Below are 26,179 nucleotides of genomic sequence, written 5' to 3' on the forward strand. Positions count from 1 at the left end.
GGGATGAGAGGTGGGAGGGAAAGGGAGAGAGAAGGGAAATTGCATGGAAATGGAAGGAGACCCTCAGAGTTATACAAAAGTACATACAAGAGGAAGTGAGGGGAAAGGGAAAAATAATACAAGGGGGACAAATGAATGTCAGTAGAGGGGGCAGAGAGAGAAGAGGGGAGGGGAGGGGAGGGGAGGGGGGATAGTAGAGGATAGGAAAGGCAGCAGAACACAACAGACACTAGTATGGCAATATGTAAATCAATGGATGTGTAACTGATGTGATTCTGAAATCTGTATATGGGGTAAAAATGGGAGCTCATAACCCACTTGAATCAAAGTGTGAAATATGATATATCAAGAACTATGTAATGTTTTGAACAACCAACAATAAAAAATTTAAAAAAAAATTACTTTCATCTTTGTTAATCCCTTCTTATTGTCTTCCTTAATTTTAATCCTTTTATGACTTCATTTATTTTTATTCTTCCTTTTCTTTTTTATTAGTTTATGCAATAAACTAATAAAAAAAATCTACATTACACAGACCCAGGCCAGGTGCCATGCCAGTCTTATCAACAATAAGAGCACATTAAACAGTTTTTAATTGGTCTTGGGAAAAGCAAAGGTGAAATGAAAATTTAATTCTCCTGGGCCTTTGTTCAAAATGTATTTTTCCATCTCTGTTATAAGGGACGAATGTTAATTAGCTTGATTCTCACCATTTGGCCATGAATTTGTAATCTGTGTTCACCGTTTGGGAGGAAAAAAATAATGAAAAGAATTGGACAATAATGGGAATCTTGTCTGAGTTGAACAAATTGGGATTATCAAATATATTACAGGATGATGGACTTACTGCAGTTGGGGAAACGAACAGCATCAGGGCTGGTGACAGAAAACACTGTCTTTCCCCAAAATGATGTTCTTCCACCTGGCACAGTCTTGTCGTGCACAGAGAGATCGCACCATGGTGTGCCAGATAGGCACGAGTTTGAATCCTGCCTCTGCACCTTTCTGGCAGGTCATTTAAACCCCCACCTCTGAATTTCCTCATCTATAAAATGGGGGCAATAATATACACCTTGCAGCATTGTAAGGATGGAAAGAAATGAATTATATGAATGTGCATGATGCATAATAGGGGCTCAGAAAAAGACTAAGGAGAATTTGAAAGGACAGATCTATGGCTGGGCCGGGGGATACTTGAAAGAGCCCTAACTTGTTTATAGTTTTGAGAAGAAAGAGATGGTTAGAAGCAGGGATGTGGGATGTGTGCGCACAAGTGTGTGTGTGTGTGTGTGTGTGTGTGTGTGTGTGTTGAGGGTAGGGAAGTTTTTAGGTCTGACCTAGATCACCTTCTTCTCAGTTTCTCTGGAGCATCAAGCAACCAGAGGCTTTTGCAGAGGAGCCCACTCAGGATTCTAGTCTGGAGTTAGGAAAGTCCCAAGGGTCCCGTCTACCCCCATCATGTTATCCTATGAGTTTTTAAGGACAGGTAGAATGTCATTGAGATCTTTTAGCTAAAAACATGTACCAATAAGGAAATGAGTTAGGAGTTTCTTTGCTAGAAAGGAGGTCAAATAGCACACATGGGGGATGGCGAGGCCTCTAGCAAAACCTATTATTTAGGGTGCTATGGAGAGCTGTGAGAGAGGAAGAAGATACATTCCTTGGCTTTGGAACTTGTAATTTAACAGAGAGAACAAGTATATAGAGAGACAGAAAACACTGTGGCCACATAAGAAGCTAATTATAGAGATCTGGTGGCCATATAGCCTTCCCTCCCTAGGACAAGTAATCCCCAAGGTCATGAACTGTGGGTCCAGGTTCAGAAAACAGACTTCCTATTTCTGTGTGTGTCATTCAGGATACATTTCCCGAGCATCTGCTATACTTATAGGGTTCCCTTCTGTGAGGAGTTAAGAAGTGGGTTCAAGGGTCAGATCCAGGTTAATTTCAAATCTTTCTCTCATTTTTTAAAAAAACTGATTATTTTTAAGATGTGCTACATAGGATTTTTACGCGCGTGCGCATGCACGCGCGCGCACACACACACAGACAGAGTGAAATGATTACTGTAGTCAAGCAAATTCAATCTGCCATCTTCCAGAGTGACAGGGTATGTGTGTGGGGGCTAAAATCTATTCTCTTAGCGAAATTTCAATGTACATTACAATGTTATTAACTGTTATCCTCCAGTTGTTCATTAGATTGCTGGATTTATTCTTTTACTTTGTAACTTTGCACCCTTGACCTGTGGGTTCCTGTTTTCTTCCCCTTCCTGCCTCTGGTAACCAACCACTCTTCTGCTCTTTGCTCCTCTGTGTTTGACTAACCCTAACCATAACCCTAACCCTTCCGTCCTTCTTTCAAGATTCTGCATAGAAGTGAAATCTTGCTCTCACACCCTCTTTTATGATCTTGGGAAAGCACCTAGCTACCCTTTAGGTACCCCAGGTCCCTCCTCTTTAAAATGATAGGACCAGGGTAGCCACTGTGATAATATAAGGATGTTTCAGCACAGGGCCTGTGTTGGAAAGGGGATTAGTTTACTGTTTTCAAGCTGGTGGTTCATGACTTAGAGCCCCGCCCCCCCTTTCAGCGAAGTCTGGAGAAGTTTTGGCCCTAGGTAGTTAAGTATCTGTCCTACAATGCTTAGGATTGTCTCCCTCTCCTCTTCCCCACCTCCCAATCCTCTGATTTTAGAATTAATAGGTGAAAACATTAGAGATTTTCCTTTCTCCAAAGAGGAAAAATGTCATGACCCTCAATGTAGTTTTTCTGTGGCAGTGGCCCTGTCCCGACATTCCCACATTAGCTTGCTCCTGCTGTTCCTGATGTTTTGGGCATAACTCCCTCCACTCAGAGCATCCCAGTGGATTGTGCCATCCTCATCCATATGCATGTTCCCAATTAAAGATTTGCAGCAGCTGTGGAGAGAGCAGTCTGTGTGGTGGAGTGAAACTGAAAGGAGGGACCCCGCGCCCGCGCCTTTTGGGGTTCGGATCCCTCAGCGGGAAGGGACCTCAGGACCAATTCTGCTCCAGGCAGGTCACACTCCAGCCATTCACTGCAAACACCCTAAGTGCCCCAAAGGCAGGGCACCAAGGAGCGAGCGCTTGCTGGCTCCTCCAGGGCGGCCCGGGGCCGGTAGCAGACTCCAAGGCAGGTGTCCAGGGCAAGCCACCGCCAAGACCTGGACTGCTGTGGGAGTGGGGGCGGGGCGGGCGAGGGGGAAGTTTGTCTTTCTCAAAGTCCCCAGTGAGCGCACTCCAGCTTCCCTGGGGCTGTGCCTCCCCTGGAATGCACGTCAGGGGGCAGACCCCAAGTGCTGGTTAAGCAGTGGCCGCGTGGGTGACAGCGGAGGTGGGGCCATCGTCTTCCGGAGACGATGCCTGTATGTTGAGTCAAACCCGGTGGCTGGGCTAGATCTGCAGCCGGGCCGCTGAGCACGACTGACCGTGGTTAATGTTTGATCACTGACTTCCCCGCCTCCTGCCTCCGGCAACCCCAGAAAGGGTGCTCTTGGAGGGCGGGTCAGGGCGAATGCCAGGAAGCTGGAAGGGGACAGGAGGGCAGCAGCAAAGTGAGTGCCCACTGCAAAGAGGGGCAGGGCGGGAGCGCCAGGGGCTGCGGGTGTCTGTCTCAGCCGGGCTGGGAGAGTAGAAACTCCTTCCTCCTCCTCCTCCCCCTCACTCGGGCACACTCATCTCAAAACCCCACCCCCAGGCTCCACCAGCCTCTCCTAGGTTGGGCTGCTCCAGGAAGCTTTCATAAAAGCGCCGAAATACCGAGTTATGTTTTTGGTCGAGTGAACTCAAGTGAGAGAAAGTCCTGCGTCCACTTGGGACTTGCAGCCAAAGAACTCTGGGCTCTGCTGGGAGAAGAAAAGAAAGTTGGAGAAGTTTTTGAATCTGGCAGCGTGACTCTCTTCTTCATGGCTTCATCCAGTAGCTCCAGCAATGACTGCTCCAAGGTCATTGATCACAGCCATGTCCCAGCTTTTGAGGTGGCCACTTGGATCAAAATCACCCTCTTCCTGGTGTACCTGATCATCTTTGTGGTAGGAATCCTGGGGAATAGCGTCACCATTCGGGTTACCCAGGTACTGCAGAAGAAGGGCTACTTGCAGAAGGAAGTGACAGACCACATGGTGAGTTTGGCTTGCTCAGACATCTTGGTCTTCCTCATTGGCATGCCCATGGAGTTTTACAGCATCATCTGGAACCCCCTGACCACACCCAGCTACTCCTTGTCCTGTAAGCTTCACACTTTCCTCTTTGAGACTTGCAGCTATGCAACGCTGCTACATGTGCTGACGCTCAGCTTTGAGCGCTATGTTGCCATCTGTCATCCCTTCAGGTATAAGGCTGTTTCTGGGCCCTGCCAGGTGAAACTACTGATTGCCTTTGTCTGGGTCACCTCTGCCCTGGTAGCATTGCCCTTGCTTTTTGCCATGGGTGTTGAGTACCCTCTGGTGAATGTGCCCAGTCACCGGGGTCTCAATTGCAACCGTTCTCGAACCCGCCACCACGAGCACCCTGAGTCCTCCAACATGTCCATCTGTACCAACCTCTCCAGCCGCTGGACTGTGTTCCAGTCCAGCATCTTTGGTGCCTTCATCGTCTATCTCTTGGTCCTGGTCTCCGTGGCCTTCATGTGCTGGAACATGATGCAAGTGCTCCAGAGGAGCAAGCAGGGCACGCTGGCTGGGACCGGGCAACAGCTGCAGATGAGAAAGTCAGAGAGTGAAGAGAGTCGGACTGCCAGGAGGCAGACTATCATCTTCCTGAGTGAGTCACTGTGGAGGGCGATCTGGGAGCAGCACCCCACCTTCACCTGAACCATTTCCTATGGTCCTCTTGTTGAGAAGTCTTGCCCTAAAAGTCTAAATTTAAGTTCATTGAGACTGAAGTCATAGCAGAATTAGGGCACTGATATTGATCTGTGTCTTTGGATGATTCTTCTCTATGTTTTGGGAATTTGTGGTGGGTTATGATGAAAAGAACACTAAAGTGGGGTTAGAAGGTCTGGGACACAATTTCTGTGACATTGGGCAAGTCACAGAATATCTTGGGTAAAATAGACATAAAACTACTGGGAAATATGAAGGATAAATTAGGTAATGCAGAGGTGAAAGTCCTTTGCAAAGGCCAAGTTCTGCAGAGATCAAGGGAGCCCTCTATCTGTCTCTATCCTGAAGAGCCTTTCTTAGGCAATTAGATTTTGTTCCCACTCTTCTCCTCCTCTGGAGAAACCAGGCTGCTATTTTATTCTCCCTGGAGTGATCTTCTACTTGTTTTTTTTTTTTTTAAACAAAACAAAAGAACAACAACAAAAATTTAAAAAAATAAACAAAAACTGGAGTTCTCAGACATGCCCTGCCCAGGAGCCTGGGTTTCTGAGGCAGTGCATCATTTCTTACCAGAGCCAAAAAACAGAGCAAGACTGCATGGCCTCTTGTCTGATTTAGAAATTGCAGCTTTGCAGATTTCTGGGACTTCACTGATTTCCCAAAGTACCCAATTCCCATGCAGAGAAAGCTGTATGTTTTCCCCAACTTTGTTGTGATACAGGATTTAAAATACTGAGGGCTTCTCTGGGTTTAATGGGGGTATTTCAAAGGAGCCCGTGGTCTGTGAGGCCCTAAAGTCTTCAGAAAAGGGACTTCATTGCTAAACTTGGGAGACTGAGTTTTTAACCCAGGACATGTGAAGTGTGTGAGTGAAGGGTTTAAAAAAAATTTTTTTTTAAAGAAAAAACAAGAAAAAGAGCTTTGGGTGTGTGTGAGTCAAGAGGGAGTTGATACTGCAAATGTTTCTTCCTTCTCACTTTTTCACTTTGCAATGTGGTGGCGGGAGAGGGGATAAATCATGGTGCTGTTTGTTTTGGTGTGGGAAACTTGAGTGACTGGTTCCAGGATCAGGGGTTAGGGCAGAATATTGGATGGCAGGTAGGTTTTGTGTCAGCCCAGCTCCTGGCTTCTGGTGTATCGGTGAAAGGCTGATTTGATTTTAATCTAAGTGTGCAAAATGAGAGGGGGGAGGCCTGCAGTTTTTGGATGCCAACTCTGCCTCAGGGGCTGTGCTGGGTGATTTATGTTTCCATTTTATAGAGGAGGAATTTGTGGCTTACAGAAGACAGATCAAGATCTTCTTGTATAGCACCAAAATTCTCCTCCCTATACATCTTGGGGCAGGAAAATGAGTGTCTGGCCATGACTTTCACAGGCACTTGGCAGAGGGAAAATGAACTAAGGCTTCAACAACAAAGGTGCTACCTAGGGTAGCATGGTGGCGTTGCTCTTCCTCTGGCCAGTCTCACCGGAAGCTGGAGTAGGGAGTCATGGCAGGTAAGATTGTGTGGGGATGTGGGAAGGACACCCTGCTCCATCTTTGTTGCCCACTGGCTGCTGTCCAAAACATGAAGGAATGGACATCACACTTGCTTAAAATTTGAACATTTGTTAAAAGGCCAGTCCTCTCTTTCTCCATATCCTCTTAAGCATATCTTAAGCTGTTGGCTATAATTTATACATTAATGTGAATGAATTTTCTATTTTTTTCCCCCTCCCAGTCTAACTTAGGAATCCTGGCTACTTTGACCAAAGGGGGAAAAAAATAATCGATTTACCTTTGTTCTCTATTTGGCCAATCTTTATTTATTTATTTTTTTGTTTCTTTGAATAGATGTCAGTGAGTTCTTTCCTCAGTGGGTGTTCCAAGTTAAAGTCAGTCTTCACTGGCTAGTATAAAACCAGAATGTCACAGACTTTCATTTGGAGATGGGGATCATCCTCTCTGGTTAGTAATGGCCAGGAAAAAGTTTGATCTCAGGGTGCTCTTCTTCTTTACTTCTACCTCTTTCCCTCTCTCTTATGACAACTGTATATTAATCACCCTCTGTGTGGCCAGCATCAAGATTGTTGAAGGGCAGTCAGGTGCTCCATGAGTGATAATATCTTGGGGGAATTTTATCTTTTATATTTAGCCCATTTCCTCAGCAGTAAGTTTTCAAAGTAGTTTTTGAAAATGTCCCCTTCTCCCAATGAATTTCAAAGAGCTTTTAAAAATAGGGACCTCACTAATTAACTCAAGTTAGGAAATAAATTAATGGAGTGAAGAGGAAGAAATCATGGCCCGCTTCCATCAGATTAATACAATGCAATTTACTTTGTGGGTTTCATAAAACTTGTGCTTTGGGGCATTTTTAACCCAGAACAAATGAACATACAAATTGTTTACAAATCACTGAGTTTAATATAGTGATTTAGCTGTCTTTTTTAGTATTTCATTTAACACAGATGGGTCAAATCAAAACTAATATTTGCTCATTTCAAACGTATTTTGAATTTAGTGTGAAATGTAAATGACGACATAGCACAAGATGTCTTTGGAGCTCTTGAGGCAATAAAAAAACAATTAAGGGTTTTCTTCCTCCCTCATGGTTAAAAATCCTAACTTCTGCATAATGGAAATGAAATTCATAAATCTACCCAAGATGAGGAAGTCCACGTAGAAAACATTAATTATCCTTTCTGCATCTTTTGCCATTGTGCCTCAGTTGAGTTGAGATGCTGGACTGATAAATAATGAAAACAAATTGCGAACTCTGGGAGAGGGAAAAAGTGTTCGGATGCCTCTGAAGTCTCAAGCAATTTGCAGAAGAAAAAATAATGATTCAAAAGTGCACATTCCTGGAAACGTGAGTTCTCTTCTTGTCTTTTGTTAGCTCAGTGAGAAATCAGCACCAGGCTTATCTCCCCTTACAAGGTCACTGCTAATGTGGCCCTGGTGATACTTGTCCAGCGTCAGAACAGAAGTTGCTGGTCTGGCTTTCTGCCTCTTCTGAGGAAAAGGAACCAGTGCATAGGGCTCTTTTGCCCCTTGGATGTTGAGCATGTGCAAAATGAGGTTTCCTTTCAAGGAAGGCTTTCCTAGAATTTCCCTTCTTATTTTTCTGAACTTTCCCTTGGAATGATTCTCAAATACATATGGCACATGGTTTCCTGTCAAATGTCACCCATTCAAAGTCAAACAACAGAATGGTTGAAGATAGTTTTTTTTTTATTGGTTGTTCAAAACATTACAAAGCTCTTGACATATCATATTTCATACATTAGATTCAAGTGGGTTATGAACTCCCATTTTTACCCCAAATACAGATTGCAGAATCACATCGGTTACATTTTAATTTGTAACTTCAAGAGCATGAAGTGACCTCATACAGGGCAGTGACTGGCTTTTAATAGATGTCATGAAGAAAAGCTCTTTTACAGATAATCATGAAGTTAGAAAATTAAAGGAACATTCTGGAAAACTGAAGACTCCACAGTAATTGCACTTTTTTTACATTCTGGTTTGGTCTTTGGAGTCAGAGGGAAAGGGAAGAAATTACATCTAGTGGTAGAGATTGCACACCAACTTGGTTTGCTCATGGGAGAATATCTTAAAAGATGGTCGTCTTATGTGCTTCTCTGGAAAAACGGTGAGAGTTGCTGCTTTCATGGACTACTCTAAAAATAAAGTTGACGTATGTTTAGATATTCCTGGAAACAGGGAGAAGGAGATCAGAGTCACATCCTCTGGATTTAGAAGCCAAACCAAAGGAGGGGATGAGAGAGGGATGAGAGAGAGGGGGGAGAGAGAGAGAGAGAGAGAGAGAGAGAGAGAGAGAGAAGACAGAAGAGAGAACCCTGACTATTACCCTCTTCATCTGGGGACCTGAAAAAAATCCTTAAAATTAGTTCCCTTAAAATTGGCTTCAAAACCTCATGTGAAAACAGAGTTGATTGGGATTTGAAAGTGAAAATTATGAGAAGAAACTTACCTTGTATATTATAAATATAGGTCATAATTACAAGTGTAGGTTAATTCTTATAACTATTCAGAACGAATCAAGTGTGGCTTTTTGAAGGGCGTGATTTTTTCTGATGCAAGTACATGATAGCCTTTGTGTTTGATTTTCTCAGAAAGATGATAAAGAATGCTTTCTCCCAGGGCTTCTCTTAATTTTTGCTATTTAAATCATCTTCACTGAAGCACCTGTCCTGGGATTGTCCTTGTCAATTTTCTATTGTTCCAAAATTACCTGGTCTAATTTAGATAGGCCTTCATTTGTCAGTGACTTGGAAGTTGATTCATGTGTCTTTTCAGCTCCCTCTTCATTGACTTTATGAAATTCAATACCCGTGTGCAGGCCTTAACCGAAAAATATTATTAGCTAAGGAATCAGTCCCTGTGTTCTATCCAGTGTATATCAAGGATTATATGAGAATCATTGCCTTCAAATGCTTCTAAAGTGCCATGAGCATTTTTTAATGGTTGTTTTCTTGGCTAGCTTAAATAGTGGTCTTACAATCTTGTTTTCACCACGAATTTTCCTACCAAAGGCTTTTTCAGTGGTGTAAAAAGATATATCAACCCAGTCGCTCAGGGATCTATCGCAAGAATTAAATCAGTAACTTTTTAGTGCAAGATAGTGTTTGATTCAAATGTTTGAATATATCAGGAAAAGTTTTTGCCTCAAATATTCATATTATTGTCTGCATTCTTTTTTCCCCTTATTGATATAGATGTGCCTGTAATAAATGATATTTCATGTTTATTTTTCTATTTGGGATATCTGTCATAAATTGCAAATGTCCTGTGATCAGCCTGGCAGACAAATATAATAATGCTGCTTATTTGGATCATCAGGCTGTCTCAAAGATTTCATTTCTCTGTTGGAGAGATGCATATAGTTCCCGAAGAAGGGAATATTGGAATCCCAGAACCCATTCATTAGCAAGCCTGTTCATCTGTCCTAGTTGGATGCCTCATGGGGGCTGCCAAAGTACATCCAGGCAGCAGAAGCCTTAGCTGAGAAAACATTCAGCTGATAAATGCTAAAAAATGCTTGAAATAAAAACGATTTGTAACTTGAGACAGCACATGGGCAGAGTATTGAAGGGAGTCCAGAAGCTTTGTCCTGAGCTGCTGAATAAGGTCCCCCAATCTTCCACTTGAATGACCCTATTAACTTTCATTTCCTTTTCCTTCTCTCGCCTCCCTGACCCAATGGACTTTCCCCTCTGCTCCTCGGATGCTCAATGAGCACTGGAGAGAAGACTGGCCATCATCACTGCTGTTCGTTCCTGTCAATGGAGGCTATTGACAAGCCTCCCTGAGCCACCTTTGATGGTGGGCACTTTTCTTGACAAGCACTTTCAAAGAGCTTGCACCCTTTCTACTTTGTTTCTAGATAGCCCCATGTCTAGGGAGGGTTCTTGACTTGGTCTGCCATCCCTGGAAGAACCTGCATCTACTCTTGCCCTTGTCAGGGCTGTTCTTCACACCCCTGCCACTGGACCTCATTGGTGACCAATCTGTCACCCCAACAAGTTAAAGCCAATCAGTGGCTCTCAGGTCAAACACAGACCAGAAAACGCTCAACAAAAGCCTCTCCTTGCTGGCTGCCTGTCTCCCCCTTGTATTAGCTCTCTCTGGTTGCCGTAACAACAGACCACAAACTGGGGAGCCTAAGCAACAGGCATTTATTTCCTCGCAGTTCTGGAGGCTGGAAATCTGGGATCAAGGAGCTGGGTGAGGTTGGTTCCCCTGAGCCTCTCTCTCGGGTTTGCCTGTGGCCCTGTTACTCACATGATTTTTCCTCTGTGCATGCACACTCAGGGTGTCTCTCCCTTTCCTTAGAGGTATACCAATCTGTCGGGTTAGGACCTCATTTAACCCTAATTACCTCCTACAGACCCCATCTCCAAATATAGTCACAAGGGCTTTTAAGGCTTTGACATATGAATTTATTAATGGGGCTTTATTTGTATAATTAGGCTGTCTCAAAGATTTCAGTTCTCTGTTGGAGAGATGCAGTTTCTGAGGAAGAGAATATTGGAACCTCAGACCCCATTCGTTAGCATGCCTGTTCATCTGGACACCATGACCTGTTCCCTGGACTTTTAGCCTATAATACCCCTAAATTGCTCTGACCCATTGGTCCCCATCATTTTCTTTGAAAAATGGTACCTGTTCTTTTTCTTTGCCTGAAATGTTTTTCTGTCACACTCCATGCTCTCTGCCTGTCCCCAACACCCCACCCACTTTATCAAGTTTAATCTCTTTCTCATCCTCTAAGATCTCCTCTGGGAAATTTGGTTCATTCTTTGATTTCATTAAAACTTCCTTGGAACAGTTGTAATTTTACATCTAGTTGTGTAATAATTTGACTGACATCTGTTTTCCTTCTCTTTCCTTGAGGGCAGGAATTATCTCTAATTTTGCTCAACACTGTGCCTCCTTCCTGGCATAGCGCCTGGCACATAGCAGATGACCAATAAACGTTTGTCGATTGAAAAATAAGTGAGCAAGTCTCACTTGGATTTGGAAAGCAAAGTTCTGTTTTCCCTTGGACATGCATTCCTATGGAAGTGTATCATTCCTTAAAAAATGTTCTGGTTAGTCTGAGCCTGAAGAAGCTCTCTTTGAAAGGGATCTGTTTCCTATGAGGCCTCAAAAAGTCAGGCCACCATGCACAACACTTAAGATTTTCTCTCCCCTGAGTAAATGAACTGTCTGTGTTGATCGACTCCTTAATATAAGCTTTCATCATGTGTATCTGACAGGAGTAGCCATGAAATGAAGGTTAGGGTAGTGTTTAATAGTCCTTGTTAAATTCTGTTTAAAAAGATGCTCGTGCAATAATATAAGTCTAGACATTATATTTTAACAGGCATTTTACCACTTGCTAACGAGGGGGTGAGTACCTCAGGGTAATGGAGAGAGGATGTAGTGGGGGTAGAATTTTGAAAATTTTAGACCGGTGTGTTTTTATTTCTCCCTGAAAGTGCAAATTTGCTTGTAGCCATCTCTCTTCAGGCTGAGCCCTGAGGCTTACTGCTCGGGAGGAAAACACAGGTACTGCCCGCTATAGAGTTATCCTGGGTCCAGTTTTTTGAACAGAGTGTGGGTTTCTTGACCTCTTTACCTGTGCAATTATCTTAAAAGCCAGATTTTGTGAAGGGTGAAAAGGGATTGTAAACTCCGTAAGTCTCCCTTTAATGTGCCGGGAGCCCAGCATGGTTGGCCATATCAGTCAGTTCAGTTCAGTCTCAGTCAGCTAGGAGACCATAGCTAAGGAGTTTGAAATTTAGCCTTGGAAGCTGTGGAAGGTTTTTAAACAGTAAAGAAAGCACCGTTGAACCTGTACTATAGTTCTTCCCCTGGGTGATGGTATTTGTTTATTGCAACTTGGGAAAAAATATAGGGCTGAGAGTATTCCTGGAATAAAAAGGGTGACAACCCTTCATTGGGACACAGTGAGTCCTTCTTGCCATTAGTCCAGTTTGCTGGCTTTTAGTTTTCCCAAGTCTTGCTGCTGCCACAGCCCTCCTTTTCCTTTAGTGCCTCACGCTTTCCCAGCACACAAGCTCATACTGCCCCAGCATAGCTTGGGCTCTGGTTAGCAGGTATCTCCAAGGAGCACAGGTAAGTTACAGTAGGACTAAATGATTCTCTGTTGTGCAATGAACTATCCATTCTTCAATGACAGTGTCAAACCCCTACTTCTTCCTTGGAGCTTCTGGGACAACTCCAGCCTATAATGATCTTCCTGCACATGATGAGCCATCTGAGATATTCCTTAGATGGGGGCACTTGTATCCCCTGACTATACCTGGATCCTCCTGAGATCAGAGGCGTTGGATACTCATTATGCTTCTTCATAAGTTGATTGATATTCCATGAGAGTGGGTACTGCTCCTGGAATGGAAGGAGACCCCCTCAACAATGGTGCTCAGGAGGTGATGTCAGCTCTCCCTACCTCTCCTCTATTTCCCTGCAATAAGTAGAATTCTGAGATGGTTCCCAAGATTCCTGACCCTGGATACACATACCTTCTCCCAGTTATTTAATCAAACCCTAATCTGGGTGTTACAGTGACTGGATTTTGCAGAAGTTTAAATTAGAGTCCTGAATCCGTTGACCTTAAAATAGGGAGATTTCCTGTGTGGGTTTAACCAAGTCACCTGATCCTCTGAGGGTCAAAGCTTGAGAGGCATTTCATAAGGAAGAAATTTCTTGTTGCTCTAGCTCTGAAGATAGAAAGAACCACATGGCAGTGGGTGCAGGTAACCTTTAGGAGGCGAGAATCTGCAAGAGAATAAGAACCTGGGTGAACTCAAAAGTGGGTTTTTTTCCCCTTGGGGCCTCATGGAAAATAATTCAGCCAGGCCTGCACCTTGAGCAGGGATCCCAGCCATGCTGTGCCCTAATTAATAAGTTTTAAGCTGCTAAGTTCATGATGATATGCTATGTAGCAGTAGAAAATAAAAATTCACTGAACCCTATTTATGGGCTTCCAAGTAAACACAGGTCTTTTAAGACAGATCCAATCTCTAGAAGCTTCTCTTTAAAGAGTCTTACCACCTAAGAACTGTCAGTTTGGGCCAGATTCAAGTTCACCAACCATCTACAGATCACCTGCTCAGTACTTGGTGGTCTAGAAGTTTACCACAGTCCAGGACACCATGGACCACTCACAGGACTTTTAAACTCATATTTCATGAACTCCATATTTGCAGATATGAGTCCCACCAGCTGCATTTTTTGGATTCCTGGGTATGTTATTCATCAAACTAAAAAAAAAAAATGGTATTGGAATGTTCTCGTAATTATCACTGCTTTGGCTGTTCTTCCTCTTCACAGTCTGGCGCTTAGTAGGTGCTGAATAAATGCTCTGTAAGTGCATTACTGTGTGGATAGCTTTGCTGCTTCCAGAAGTCTCCCTCACCACAAGACCATATCTTTCTTCCTTTAGCTTCCAAAGGAGAAAGCAGTGAGGAGAGAAAGCCAGCCCCAGAGCTGAAAGCTGGTGGGAATAAGAGCGACGTCTTGGACCAACAAACTTTACCATTTTCCGACTTTAAGGCTCTGCCAACTTAAAAACTTGACAAAATTCCCTGTTTGCAGTAACTGTGTGTAGGATCCATTCTGGCAGGCAGAGGGCTATTGAGACGTCTTCATCCCACTGTTTTACACATCTCAAGGGTGGCTATATTGTTGGAGAGGGTGGTGTTACCTGGGTCTGACAGACAGAGATCAAGAGGAAAGACTGAAGCATTCAGTGGTTATTGTACTTGTTAAATGTCTAACTGGCTATGAAACCAAAGACGTGCAGAATTGGGAGTCGGGCCCAGTAGGGAATGATGAGGCTCATTGCACTTGGAGAGATAAGCCATCTCCTTTCTCTAATGAAGTGGGGAAAAACATCCACTGTACCTTAGAAATAAGACTCTCCACACATGGTGTTTGAACAGAAGCCATTTGGCTTTATATATCACATTTGGCTTTATCTATTATAATTTTTTAGAAGACATGATGTATTCAGCAGAAACACTGTTTTCGGGGAGATTTGTGGGTCTGCTTTGTGTATGCTGCCATTCTGAAAAAATTAAATATCATGTTGCAATGACAGCTGAGTATTTTCTATATTTAAAAGAAGGCTGATGTGTTATTGTTTTTCAAGTTCTAGTTTGTCTTGACAGAGGTGGTGAATGGGTCACCTTGGTGATTGAACATTACTGTCTAGAGAATGAAGGAAATCTGTGCAGAAGCCAGCTGTTCTCTCTCTTGAGCTTTGTTGAATTTCTTGCAAGCCCACTTCTTCCAGGAATCCTGCCTAGGTTGACTTTACCATATTCTAATCACTTAAGCAGATCTTTATATTGCATCTGAAGGCTCATTTACCAAATATTTATAAAACTTAGCATGTGCATAATACCCTTTGGACTGAAGAGATCAAGAAGCTATTTTCCCCTTTCAAGGAGTTTTAATATTTCTCCACTGGGGCATAAAAGTATTGAGGTGGAGCCTATTAGAAGCTTAACATTTTCACTTAAGGAAGAGTAGAGGATTGTGACTATGAAGCAAGCTAGTTCTTGGCTCCAGATTTTTAATAGAGTGGTTAATTAGACTTCACTCTAGAGGTGTCGCCTACAGCTTGATCTATTCACAATGTAGCCCATGGACTGGTAGCATCACCTGGGAACTTATAAATTTGAATCAGAATCTGCATTCTAAGCAGATCCCTGGGAACTGTGAGCCACAGTGTTGAAAGGGGAGAAGCCCTGCTCTGCAATACCTGGAGGGGATTTTTCACCTGAAAAAGACTAGAAAAGGATGAAGTGGGAAGGACTAACCTCACTCGAGCTGATAAGTGTTTTCTGTGGAGTTGCAACAGGTGGGAATTTGCCCTACCATGCAGTTAGGTACAAGAAACTTTCCATTACTTTATTTTTAAATAGAAATTTAAATCCCGCTCCAAGGCCCCATTTGCAAGGCGTTGAGAATTTTCTTCTCAGTAATGTTTTGGGGATTTCCTCTTCCTTGTGTTTTATCAAAATTTGCCAGGTATGAGGTGCCCAGGAAATGAGGCATTTAGCCCTTCATTTGAAGTGCTTTCCGTTTTTCCTTCTGCTATCTGATGCTGGGCCACAGTAAGCCAGAGCATGGGGGCCAGTCGAAGGGCCAGCCTCTGTGTTTCAAGTCCATTCTTCCTAACATCACTCTCCTGAGGGTGTCATTATCCTCACTTTGTAGAGTTGCCTAAAGTCATCGACCATGGGGATTTGAATTGGGATCTGACATGTTCCAAGGTCCATGTTCTTTCCCTGAGCAGAAAGATGGCCTCTTAAAGGAGATCATGTGCTAGGTGATACTTGTTATATACAGTCAGGGTGAAAGAGAAGAAAGCATGATACCAAGTCTGGTGGACATTTGTCTGGCTTTTCAGCTCCCTATCACCTATTTTGTACTTCCTAGGTTTGGAGAATTCCCTCTTTTTGAGTTCTGCTTCCCCAAGATGATGGTCAGAAACTTGCTCTCCCAGCCTTCCTTGCAGGCAGTATTTGACCTTAGCTGGGCCAGTCACCTATGCAACATGAGAGTCATTTGGAAGAGAATGGTGAGAAGGAGCTTCATGGAGTCTCCTTGGGGATAGGACCAATGTGTGACAAACAGCACTGACAGAGAGCAAAGAGAGGAGAACTAAGGGTGGGAACCTAGGCCAGATGTTGGCAGTAACATTGCACTGGTATATTTTGGTGGGATAAACTGATATGATCCCTGGCTGCATATCAGATTCTCTGGCTCTCCTAGGGATTATATAAAATAAATAATGGCTTCATTTCTAGTAGGAACTGGAATGGGCTTTGTTGTTTGCACTAAGAACTCTGTATGTCCAGAAAACAGGCAATAGATCCTTGGCAGGGACCTGGAAGGGAGCAGTGAATGGTGGATTTAGTTTGGAAAGTCTATTGAGTCAAATATGCAGGAAGTCGATAGCTAGGCTAAAGAAGAGACTACCTGTTGGAGGCAAGAGGGACCCACATAAGGCTTTCAAGAAGAGCAGTGGCACTCCTGAATGCAGTGCAAACAGACTGATGCAACCATGGTGTGTGTTGCAGGAAGGCAGAGACAATGTGAGGGGTTTCGTGGGGAATGGCCTTGGGTTGTGGTGACCGGAAGTGGGCAGGCTTGACTGTGAAGGATCATGAAAGGTGGTAGACTTGCTACATAGTCCAGTTGCTGTGGAGTGTTGAACAGTGCCTCCCTCCAGCCCATTTACATCAAATCCTTGGGCCATAGGGCCCTGGGCATTGGTACTACTCAAGCTTGCAGGGGATTATAATGTGTGGCCAAAAGTGAGGATGAGGCAGAAAGCTGAGCCTGGCTGTGGAGACCTTGAAGTTGGTGGCTCTATTAGGATTTTTTAACTACACACCACCAAACCCAATCCTGAATTGGATAAATAAAATAGAAATTTCTTGGAAGTCTAAGGAATAGTTCAAGGAAAAATCTAAAGAACCAGATTGTTCAAGGATCTAGGCAGCAGGCATTTGTAGACAGCTGGCTTGGTGCACATCAAGGAGGTATCATCTTTCTTGCATTTTTCCATCTTTGAGGTCACTCCATTTAGGTTCAAATTGCCATGGATGAGCACTTCTTGGACTGGCTGGGGTTGCTCATCCATCCCAGTGATGCTGAGATTAGGGCAGGTAGTGGACATGCCCTCAATACTGCATGCTCTGAGAGGCGTGGTCCCGAAGGAGAACGAGGCTATACCTAGAAGAGCCAGTTACAGAGCCAAGAATCACAAATAACAGACGCCCCCTGCAGAGGCCTTGTCCCACTTGGTCTGTGATGAGGAGTCTCATCATCCTTGAGTCTCTTCTTTGCTCTCTGCAGACTTTTCCAGACTCTCTTCTCTGTGTAGTGTTAAAAGAGAAGATTTACAACAAATCTCGTGAAGATTTTAAATTGGCTTCATTTGCAATTCTAGAATCGGGCAGTGAGATGGACCAAAAATGGTTCAGAACGTACTTCTTGCAGTATGATCTGGAAATAGTTATGGGCAGAAAGCGGAAATGAGGGCACAGAGCTAACTTGATTGGTTGACTGCCTGTGGCTGACTACAGCTCAGCTGCTGAGATTGGCTGAGACTTAGCTTCTTGGTACTAGGGTCAGTTACAGTGTGTTTACACATTGTTAGGTTACAGTTCATTGTGTATGAAGCAACTTTAGGCAAATATTAAAAGATGTATGGAGGCAGCTTTAGGTCAAACTTGATTCAATTTAACAGTGGTTATTCCTCTGTACTTTTCCTTCATCCTTGCTGAATCCTGGGTGACATTTCCCAGGAGTCAGATCATCTCAGTGTGTGAGCAAGGGGACAGAGAGGGACAAGCCCCAGGGCCTCCTGCCTCCAAAATGCTGCCGCCAGGAGATGGTTAATGTTAAATCCACAGGGTGTGTCTCCTGCCTGGGACCCTGAGTCATTCTGTTAGGTCACAGATTGGGTATCAGATTGTAGTTTTTCATCCACACAAAATCAGACTGACTTTGAACCTTGACCTGGAAAACAAAGCTCTCTAGCTATGCCTCAGGGTCAGATGTTCCCTCTGCTTTTGGATAGCAGCTTTTTCTCTTGGGGATTTTCCAGTTCTGTCTCCATGAGGCATTGGCCTTAAGCCGAGATATAAATCAGATATAAAATCCCGCCTTTAATATCAAGGATATGTACCATAGAAAATAGGAAACATGAGATGCATTGATTGCCTTCTAGATGTACAAAAAGTTATTCAAGAAAGAAAAACTAGTAATTTGTGAAAAGTTTTCTTTGGAAAATGTTTTAGTTTCACATTGGGGTGCTGATCTTTGCTTTCTATATCAACTCGATTCAACCACTGTGGTAGTAACTATTTTCTCTCCTTGCAAGTCCAGAGGTGAGCAAGCTGCTCACCTCATGATCACTTCCTTTGATGGAGTTTCCTAAATGGGAGTCACCATTCTCCAGGCAAGCCTCACCTGGTGTGAGCTACATGCCTGCAGATATCAGAGAGAGTACCACATGTGTGGGTTTCACATTCAGTGGACAGGGCCTCAGTATGTAAGTGCTATATCTTAAGTGGTGTGAGTGATGGCAAGGGTGGCGTATTGGTTTCTTGTAGCTGCTATAACAAATCATCCCACACTTGATGATTTAAAATAGAAATTTATTATCTCACAGTTCTGGAAATCAGAAGTCAGAAATCAGTTATGTGGGCCCAAATGAAGAGGATAGAGGGTCTAAAAACCTCTGGCAGCTCTAGGAAAGAATCCATTCTTTGACATTTCCAATTTCTGGTGGCTGCTGTCATTCTTTGGCTTGTGGTTGTATCATTCTACACATCTTTGAATCTTTCCCTGCTGTACTCATGTCATCTCCTCTGTCCTAGTGAAAAGTTTTTGTACTACCTTTATAAGAGGCTGCTTATAAACAACAAAAATTTATCTCTCACAATTCTGGTGGCGGAGACATCTAAGATCAAGGCGCTGGTAGGTTTGGAGTTTGGCGAGGGCATGCTTCCATGTTGCTGACTGCTGACTTCTTGCTGTGTTCCTACATGGTAGAAGAGATAGACAGTTCTCTGAGGCCTCTTTTATAAAAGTATTAATCCATTCTTGAGGGCTTGAATATGGTTTGAGTATGCTCCCCAAAGATTCATGTACCAGAAGCTTGGTCCCCAGTGTGGTGACATGAGAAGTGGTGGACCCCTTAAAAGGAGGGGCATGGCGGAGAAAATAAGGTATTTGGAGCATTGACCTCCAAAGGGATTAATGCTGGTTTCTTAGAGTAAATTACTTTCTGTAGAGTGGGATGTTATAAAAAGAGCAAGACTGACCTCTTCTGGGATTCTGGCTTCTGTCTTGCCCATGGGATCTCTCCCTCTAGCATATCTTCCACCTTGATGCCATCTTCCATCCTGTGATGTAGTCAAGTGGGCGCTCACCAGTAGCCAAACAGATAGGACTGCCCAACCTTGGACTTTAAGCCTCCAAAACTGTGAGTTAAGTAAACCTCTTTTCTTTGTAATTATCCAACTTCAGGTATTTTGTTATAGCAGCAGAAAATGGATGCATGAAAGAGCTCCAGCTTCATGGAATATTTACCTTCAAGGGCCACATCAAGTACCTTCACATTATGTACTAGGTTTCCAGCATATGAATTTGGGGGTGGGGGAGAGACACAACCATTCATACCATAACATCCTGTGTTTGTGTGTGTAAAATTTCCCTCTGTTTTCCTCTTCTATGAGTGCATCTGATGCAATTTAGGGCCCACTCTGATAATCCAAGGTCATCTCTTTACCTTAAGATCTTTATCTTAATCAGTTCTGCAAAAAATATAACTTTCCTCCTCATAAGGTAACATTTACAGTTTAGGTTTTAGGGCCTGATACGCTGAAGGAATATTTTTCAGACTGCTACAGATGTCAAAGGAATACCAGAAAGTATAAACTTAATGTGATACATGAGCACAGTCTCCTGACCTACAAAGAGACACTGTGGAACAGTACAAAAGGAACATATGTTCCAATCCCCTTTCTACCAATTTTCTAAAAATTCCTTTTCAGTTCAGATCTTCTGTTAGATACAGCAAAGGTTGGTTTGACATTCAAAGGGAAGTATACGGAGGTTTCCTGTAGAAGATCCCCAGTAAGCGCTAGCTTTCTATAGTGACCTTGTTATTAGAGAAAGAATTCTGGTTGAGGGCTCAAGAGAACTTGGTTCTCGTCTTTGCTGGGCCACTGACTTGTACCACCTTGAGCACATCAGAGACTGTTTCCTTCTTGAAGCATGGAGGAGGTGAGCCTGAAAGGTTTGCCTTAGAAGTCCTCTTACAAATAACCCCCAAAGGGGGTCTGGGTTCTAGCCCTAAGCATGGCCTAGAGAAGAAAGTCTGTGAAATCTCTGTTGAGCTGTAAAGACGCATGGGTATTTGCATTTAATTCTATTATGTGATTCCCTGATGCAATGTAAAAAAAGTTTGATGTTTCTTTTTGGAAAGTACAAGTGACAGCCCGGGAAAGGTGATTCATGATGGCTTTGAGGAGTCTCTGGACCACATTCAGATGGCCCTAGCCATGTGCTCATCTCTAATGGAAAAGTGTAGGCCTAGAGGATCCTTGAGGTCCCTGTGCCTCTAGATTGTTTGCCCCTGACCTTTATCCTGTGAGAAGTTACTGGAAGAGCAAGAGCAGCTCCAGGCCCTGGCAGCCCTTCTGGGCGGGAGCTTTTGATAAATGATCGTGTTGATGTTTTCTGCACATACCTGTAAGGCCAAGGCATTATTGGCCATGGCAATCAATAAATCAAAATAAATTTTTGGAAGACTGTCATCAAGCCAAGCTTTATTTCCCAAAATACAAAAAAAAAAAAAAAGAATAACTCTGCCCCGGGGAGGGAAAGATGACTTTCATCATGAAATAAACAGTTGATGGCTTAGACATTACTTATGTCACGCAAGTTCATCTGAGATGTAGGCGTTGCAGTAACCAGTTGTTCCCAGAACCCACATTCCTGATGCCCATTAAAACTTGAGGCGCTGAAATCATGTTCTCATTTTTCCAATTTTAATGATAATAATGAGAATGTTAAAATGACATTCTGGATTTATATTGCACTTGTCTGTGAGGTGCTCTGAGCACTTTGCAGACAGTATCCCATCAATCCTTATCACACATAGCTGTGGAATGTGGGTAGCAGGTAATATTTGTAATTATGTTCAGCTTAGTAAAGAGCTGTTGGGCTGAAAGAAAATTCAGAGATGTGGGACATTGCTGTCTGGTGGGTAGAGAAGGAACTGGAAACTCTCGTGCTGGTTTGGCTGTTGTGCCTGGTACATGGCTCTCTGCCTCGGTTTCCATCAGTCAAATAGGGATAACAGAAGCATCTCCTCATCTTGCAGTGGTATTATGTGAATGAATGTGAGCATTAATCATGGTACCTAACATTTATTTTTAGTATTTGTTATGTGGATCTTCATTGAACTTGCACAAAAATCCTATGAGTTGAGTGCCATTATTTATGGCATTTTAGAGACAAACAAATTGAAGCACAGAGAGTTTAAGAAATCTGCCCAGCAACTAAGAATTAGAGGTATATTTGAACCCAGGCAGGCTGTTTGCAGAGCTTGAGGTATTTATTAACCACCTTGTGAGAACTGCTTGAACTTTTATATTGCAACACAACATACACATATACATGTGCAGTAAACACAGGTGTCATTGAACAATATTCACCCATGCTTACCTTAGAATGTGAAATGTATTCTGATATTTTCTGCCCTATTCATTTTATTAGTAAAAAATGTCAGTCTTGGCCCAGAGTTTGAAAAATTTTGCACTTTAACATATTCTTCCTTGGCTATTCTTGGGACAAGCTTGGGAAGAGAGACAAAGGGAGGTGTGGTTGGGGAAGGTACAGGAGGTGACCGGAAGTGTGGGCGGATTCTGCTTGCAAGTTCCACCCTCTGGGGCAACCCTATTGTGGGGAGTCAGCAGCTGCCTCTCCCCTCTCTTCTGCTTTGCACTGAGTAGCATTTGAGGGTCTATTAGTCTACATTCCTAGGCTTGCACCTCAGGTCAGCACAGGTATTTAGTGAGCAGCCACTGTGAATAGGACCCTATTTATTAAGCTCTGTCAGGGAGGCCTATAGAGAAGCCCAAAGTGTGACCTTTGATGGCAAGGAAATTGCCAAACACTAGGGAAGGCAGGCAGACATGTGAAAGAACTGGGAGTAGGAGAGTGTTATAAGGAGCATTGATTTTGGAACTAGATGGCCCCGGTTCAAGTCCTGTTTGTTTTCTGTTTGTGACCATGGGTGAATATTGTTCAATGACACCTGTGTTTGCTGCACATGTACATGTGTATATTGTGTTGCAATATAAAAGTTCAAGCAGTTTTCACAAGGTGGTTAATAAATACCTCTTAGAGCCTGTAGAGACAATGCTGGAGAAAGTGTTGGGTGAGCCTTAAAGTGTTACGAGGAGGTTAGTAGTTAGAGGTCATGCTGTCGATAACAGTATTGCCATGTACCCGGGGTCTGGCATGCTCAGGAATATGAGCAGCGGTGAGTGGACGTTCTGGGAAGGGCTGGGTGTGATCCAGCAGTCATAGAGGACTTCCTGGAGGAATTAAGATCGAACTTAATCTGGAAGGGCATTTTCAGTTCCTTTCCAGAAGGACTGTGGTTGCACTCAGGGGTGGAGACCAATATTCAATGTCCAGCCACTCACGTATGAACCATGCTTGTGTCACCAGGTCACAGCTCTGACTCAGACAGGAGGATTCAGAGCTGAATCATGGGCTTTACGTGCTCAGGAGGTCTGGGGTCAATGGCAGACAACCACCTAATGCCCCTAGGTCAGGAGCAGCAAGGTACACATGGGCAAGACCTATTTCTGTACTCGATATCTGCAGTGTATTGGAAGAATGGTTTGTACATTCTTAAACTGTTGTAGGGAAAAGAAAAAGAGGAATCTGTAGACTGTGGCTATGTGGTCCCAGAAAGCCTAAGGTATTTTCTATCTGGTCCTTTAACGAAAATATTTTAGAGGTGAAGCCCAGGTGCCAGAGCCGTATGTCCCGAAGCACCCCCTTGTTTCAGGTGGACAGCCTTGCTTTCAGGTGGATCATCCTTCTGTCATTCTCCCCGCCTTCTGTCATACCCTAAGGGCATACAGAGCCTGCGCACTGGAGAGAATGAAAGATGCACAGGACTGCTTATTTCCTTCTCTATGTGGCTGTCAGGAATCCTCCCCTCGACTCTGGTAGCACATTAACATGTAGCACGGAGCACGAATATGTTTAATTCTTTTGAAATGTGTCGCATCGATGATTAGTGCCAAATGCCAAAATGCTAGGCTGTGGCCCTGATGCCATTTATAATAACATTCATCAGTCTATCCCCTCATGATGCAGCTCTCCATTTCTCCAAAATAAATAACTCAGGAGGCCAAATAGCAAACATGATTTCTCATCATGCTCCACCTGGCCATTTGTAATAAACATGCGATGTGAAATTTGATCTAAATAAGCATATAAACCTGGAAAAATCACAATGTAGCCAAGACCCTCAGTTATTTTAAAAACCAAGGAAAAACAAAGGTGACTGGCTACCTTTTATTTATTTATTTATTTATTTATTTGTAGTAACAGTATCTTGATGACAGGCTAATGTGATGCTCAAAATAAAGGTTTTTTTGGGGGGAGGGGCGTAGAAATAGCCTTTCAGACATCACTGAGGCCATATACCAAGAGGCTCTGGGCAAGTGGTTGTGAAAGACAGATTACTGTAACAGCTCTATTGAAAATATAGAGCCGTCCTGTGCAGGTGGCTCAGACAAGGCTCCTCTTGACAATGGTGGGACTTTAGTTACAAGAAAATTAGGTGTCTTCGGATAGGGTTGAGATTGTTCTTATCTTTTTCCATATAGCAAAAAGCTGCCACTCACATGGAGAACAGAAAGTTTGAGGAACATCACAACTGAATGCCTTCCAGGACAAGAATAGTTGTGAGAGAAATTCTTGAATTTGCTTCAAATCATTCTGCAGGGGCTCATTCCTGGATGGCTCCATTCCAATACAGGTTTAGAGGACTCTGAAGAGAGAAGTGATTTTTTAAAAAATCTGATGGAAAACAGAGTGTCTACCTTTTTTTTTTTTTTTTTTTTTTGAGTCACCAACCAGGTTTCACAACATGGAGGCTTAGGGGCTAGTGAGTGGTGACCATGAAAAGCTTTGTTTTCTTGGCCTTGTGCTCCTTTGCTTATTTTGTAAAGAATTTGAATGCCACTCAGCAGCTCCTGCTGTCCCCAGTTAATCCATGAGGGTCCCACCTTCCTGCAGGGCTGCACCAGACTGCTCCACACATTGGTCTACAAAGGAGTTGAGCTGAAGATGTGTGGTCAGTTTGTGGTGCCAACCAAAACATGGCACTGACCCATCCCATCCTACTCCGTCATTTTGTGACTCCTGGACACCTGCCACAAATGTTTGTGGATAGCAGGCAACTCCCTGACCCTCAGGCGGATTTCTGGAGAAACATCTGAGAGTCCTCCTGTCCTCATCACAGGCATAAACCCCAGTCTTCTCCATAGGATTGTGTCCTTTCTTGCTGTTATCAACCCTGGAAGAAATGTTAAACTAGGTCAGTGACAGTTTTCTGTCAGTGGTTCATTTCAGGTGAACTTTGTTGTGGCAGAAAGTTTTGAGGAACACCCCCCTTTGACTTGGCCCACAGTGGTCTGAGCTGTGATTTCCCACCAGCCTAGGGCAAGAAGATGGTGAATGGAGAAGTCATGCTCTGGAGCTGTATTGCTGGCTTCCAATCTCCCTTTCCCCCTTCCCAGGGCTGTGACCCACAAGGATAGCTTCTTCGAAATTGACATGGCTGATAGAAAAAAAAAAAGGGAAGAGCAACTGGAAGTACCCTTGACATGAAATTGAGTTCCAGGAGCGGAAAAGTAAATGCCAGGTTGGATTGACGGACTGGTGGAAATGGGAATGAGATCCACTTGTTAACCCAACAGAACCACCAATGCCATCAGGGTCATTGACGAAGGAAGGAATTCACGGTGAGATTGCCACACTCCTTTAGAGGGTATGCTGGTTTGAAACTTTCTCAATCACTGAGTTTGGATATTAACGGAAGCACCATCACTAAAAAGAAACTCGAAAGAGGCTGAAGTGGCTCAGCTGCATCTGGCACCAGGAGGGACATGAGAGACACATGTGCCCTGTGTCTCTGAGAAGCACTAGGGGAATAAGTGTTTCAGACTGACATTCCCTCTGGCCTGTTCTCCTTTGTCCTCCTGAAGGACACATTCTTCTCTGCTGTTTGTCTTTGTGGATAAGGGCCTAACAACAGAAATGACTATTTAAAGCCTGGGGTTTGGTGATGTCATCCTTATGTATAGCACAGACATCCGCTGGTGGAAGAAGGAAGAGCACAGTGGCACTTCACCTGTTTTATTGGGCTGTTGCTCCTTCAGAATTTATGGTGCCACGGCTGTGGAAGGGGCTGGTGGCTCTTGGCTTCTTTGCTCTAGCCCTGCCCCCAGATAAAGCCTATATGAGCTGAAATGACTCTATCTATTCCTTATTTCTTCATTCTTTCTGCAAATAATCTTAGAGTGTCTGTTAGATTCCAGCTTCCAGAACAGGAAATGAGAAATGTATACCAGTCACTAGGAGGCAAAGCCTTGTGAGGTACTGTGGTCAGGACAGATAGTTCTCTGTTTACAAAGATGTTGCATTCCAAATGTGAGTTTATAAACGTTTGGTTTCGAAACCGGATTCATCTTCCAAAGCAGACGTTCTTCCCATGCATGCATGCCTTTTTTTTCAGATAACAAATATGTACTGAACACCTACCATGGAAGAAGCTGAGAATACCTGGAAGACTAAGACAGTGACTGGCCTTCAAGTCAGGGAGACAGCTGTCCTTGACAAAGCAATGCAGTGAAATTTGCATCGACTGTTATTGTGCATTGGAGTGGCTCTAGGAAGGGCACTAATGAATGGAGCAACTAATGTGCTGAAATAGTGACATTGAGTCCAAGCCTCTATTTCTTCAATTCAGCTATTATGCTAGGGATTGGGAGGAAAGCACATTGTTTAAACTAATTTAAGATTACATGTGACTTGGACTGATGGGAGGGTATCAATTACCCTCTGGAAAGAAATTTTCTGTGCCCTTGAGATTGAAGATTCAGGCTTGCCAAGCCTTGGCTCTGGAAGGAAACTTTAGGAACATCTTACCATGTGCTCTGACTCAGGCCTTGAATTTACCTGCTGCTTGAGACTATTTTGCT

General features: G+C 43.5%; 1 protein-coding gene across 1 annotated transcript in view; it reads left to right on the forward strand.

The window, feature by feature from the left end:
* Positions 1-3,494: 3,494 nt before the first annotated feature.
* The window catches only part of Gpr39 (G protein-coupled receptor 39), a 198,469-nt gene continuing 175,784 nt past the window's right edge, over positions 3,495-26,179 (forward strand). The window contains exon 1 of the mRNA XM_046450476.2: positions 3,495-4,784. Coding sequence (XP_046306432.1) covers positions 3,929-4,784 — 856 coding nt within the window. The 5' untranslated portion in view covers positions 3,495-3,928. The remainder of the gene's footprint in view (positions 4,785-26,179) is intronic.

The sequence above is a fragment of the Marmota monax genome, unplaced genomic scaffold, assembly GCF_021218885.2.
Source record: "Marmota monax isolate L192 unplaced genomic scaffold, Marmota_monax_Labrador192_F-V1.1 WCK01_AAM20220418_F8-fsc00154, whole genome shotgun sequence".
Lineage (NCBI taxonomy): Eukaryota > Metazoa > Chordata > Mammalia > Rodentia > Sciuridae > Marmota > Marmota monax.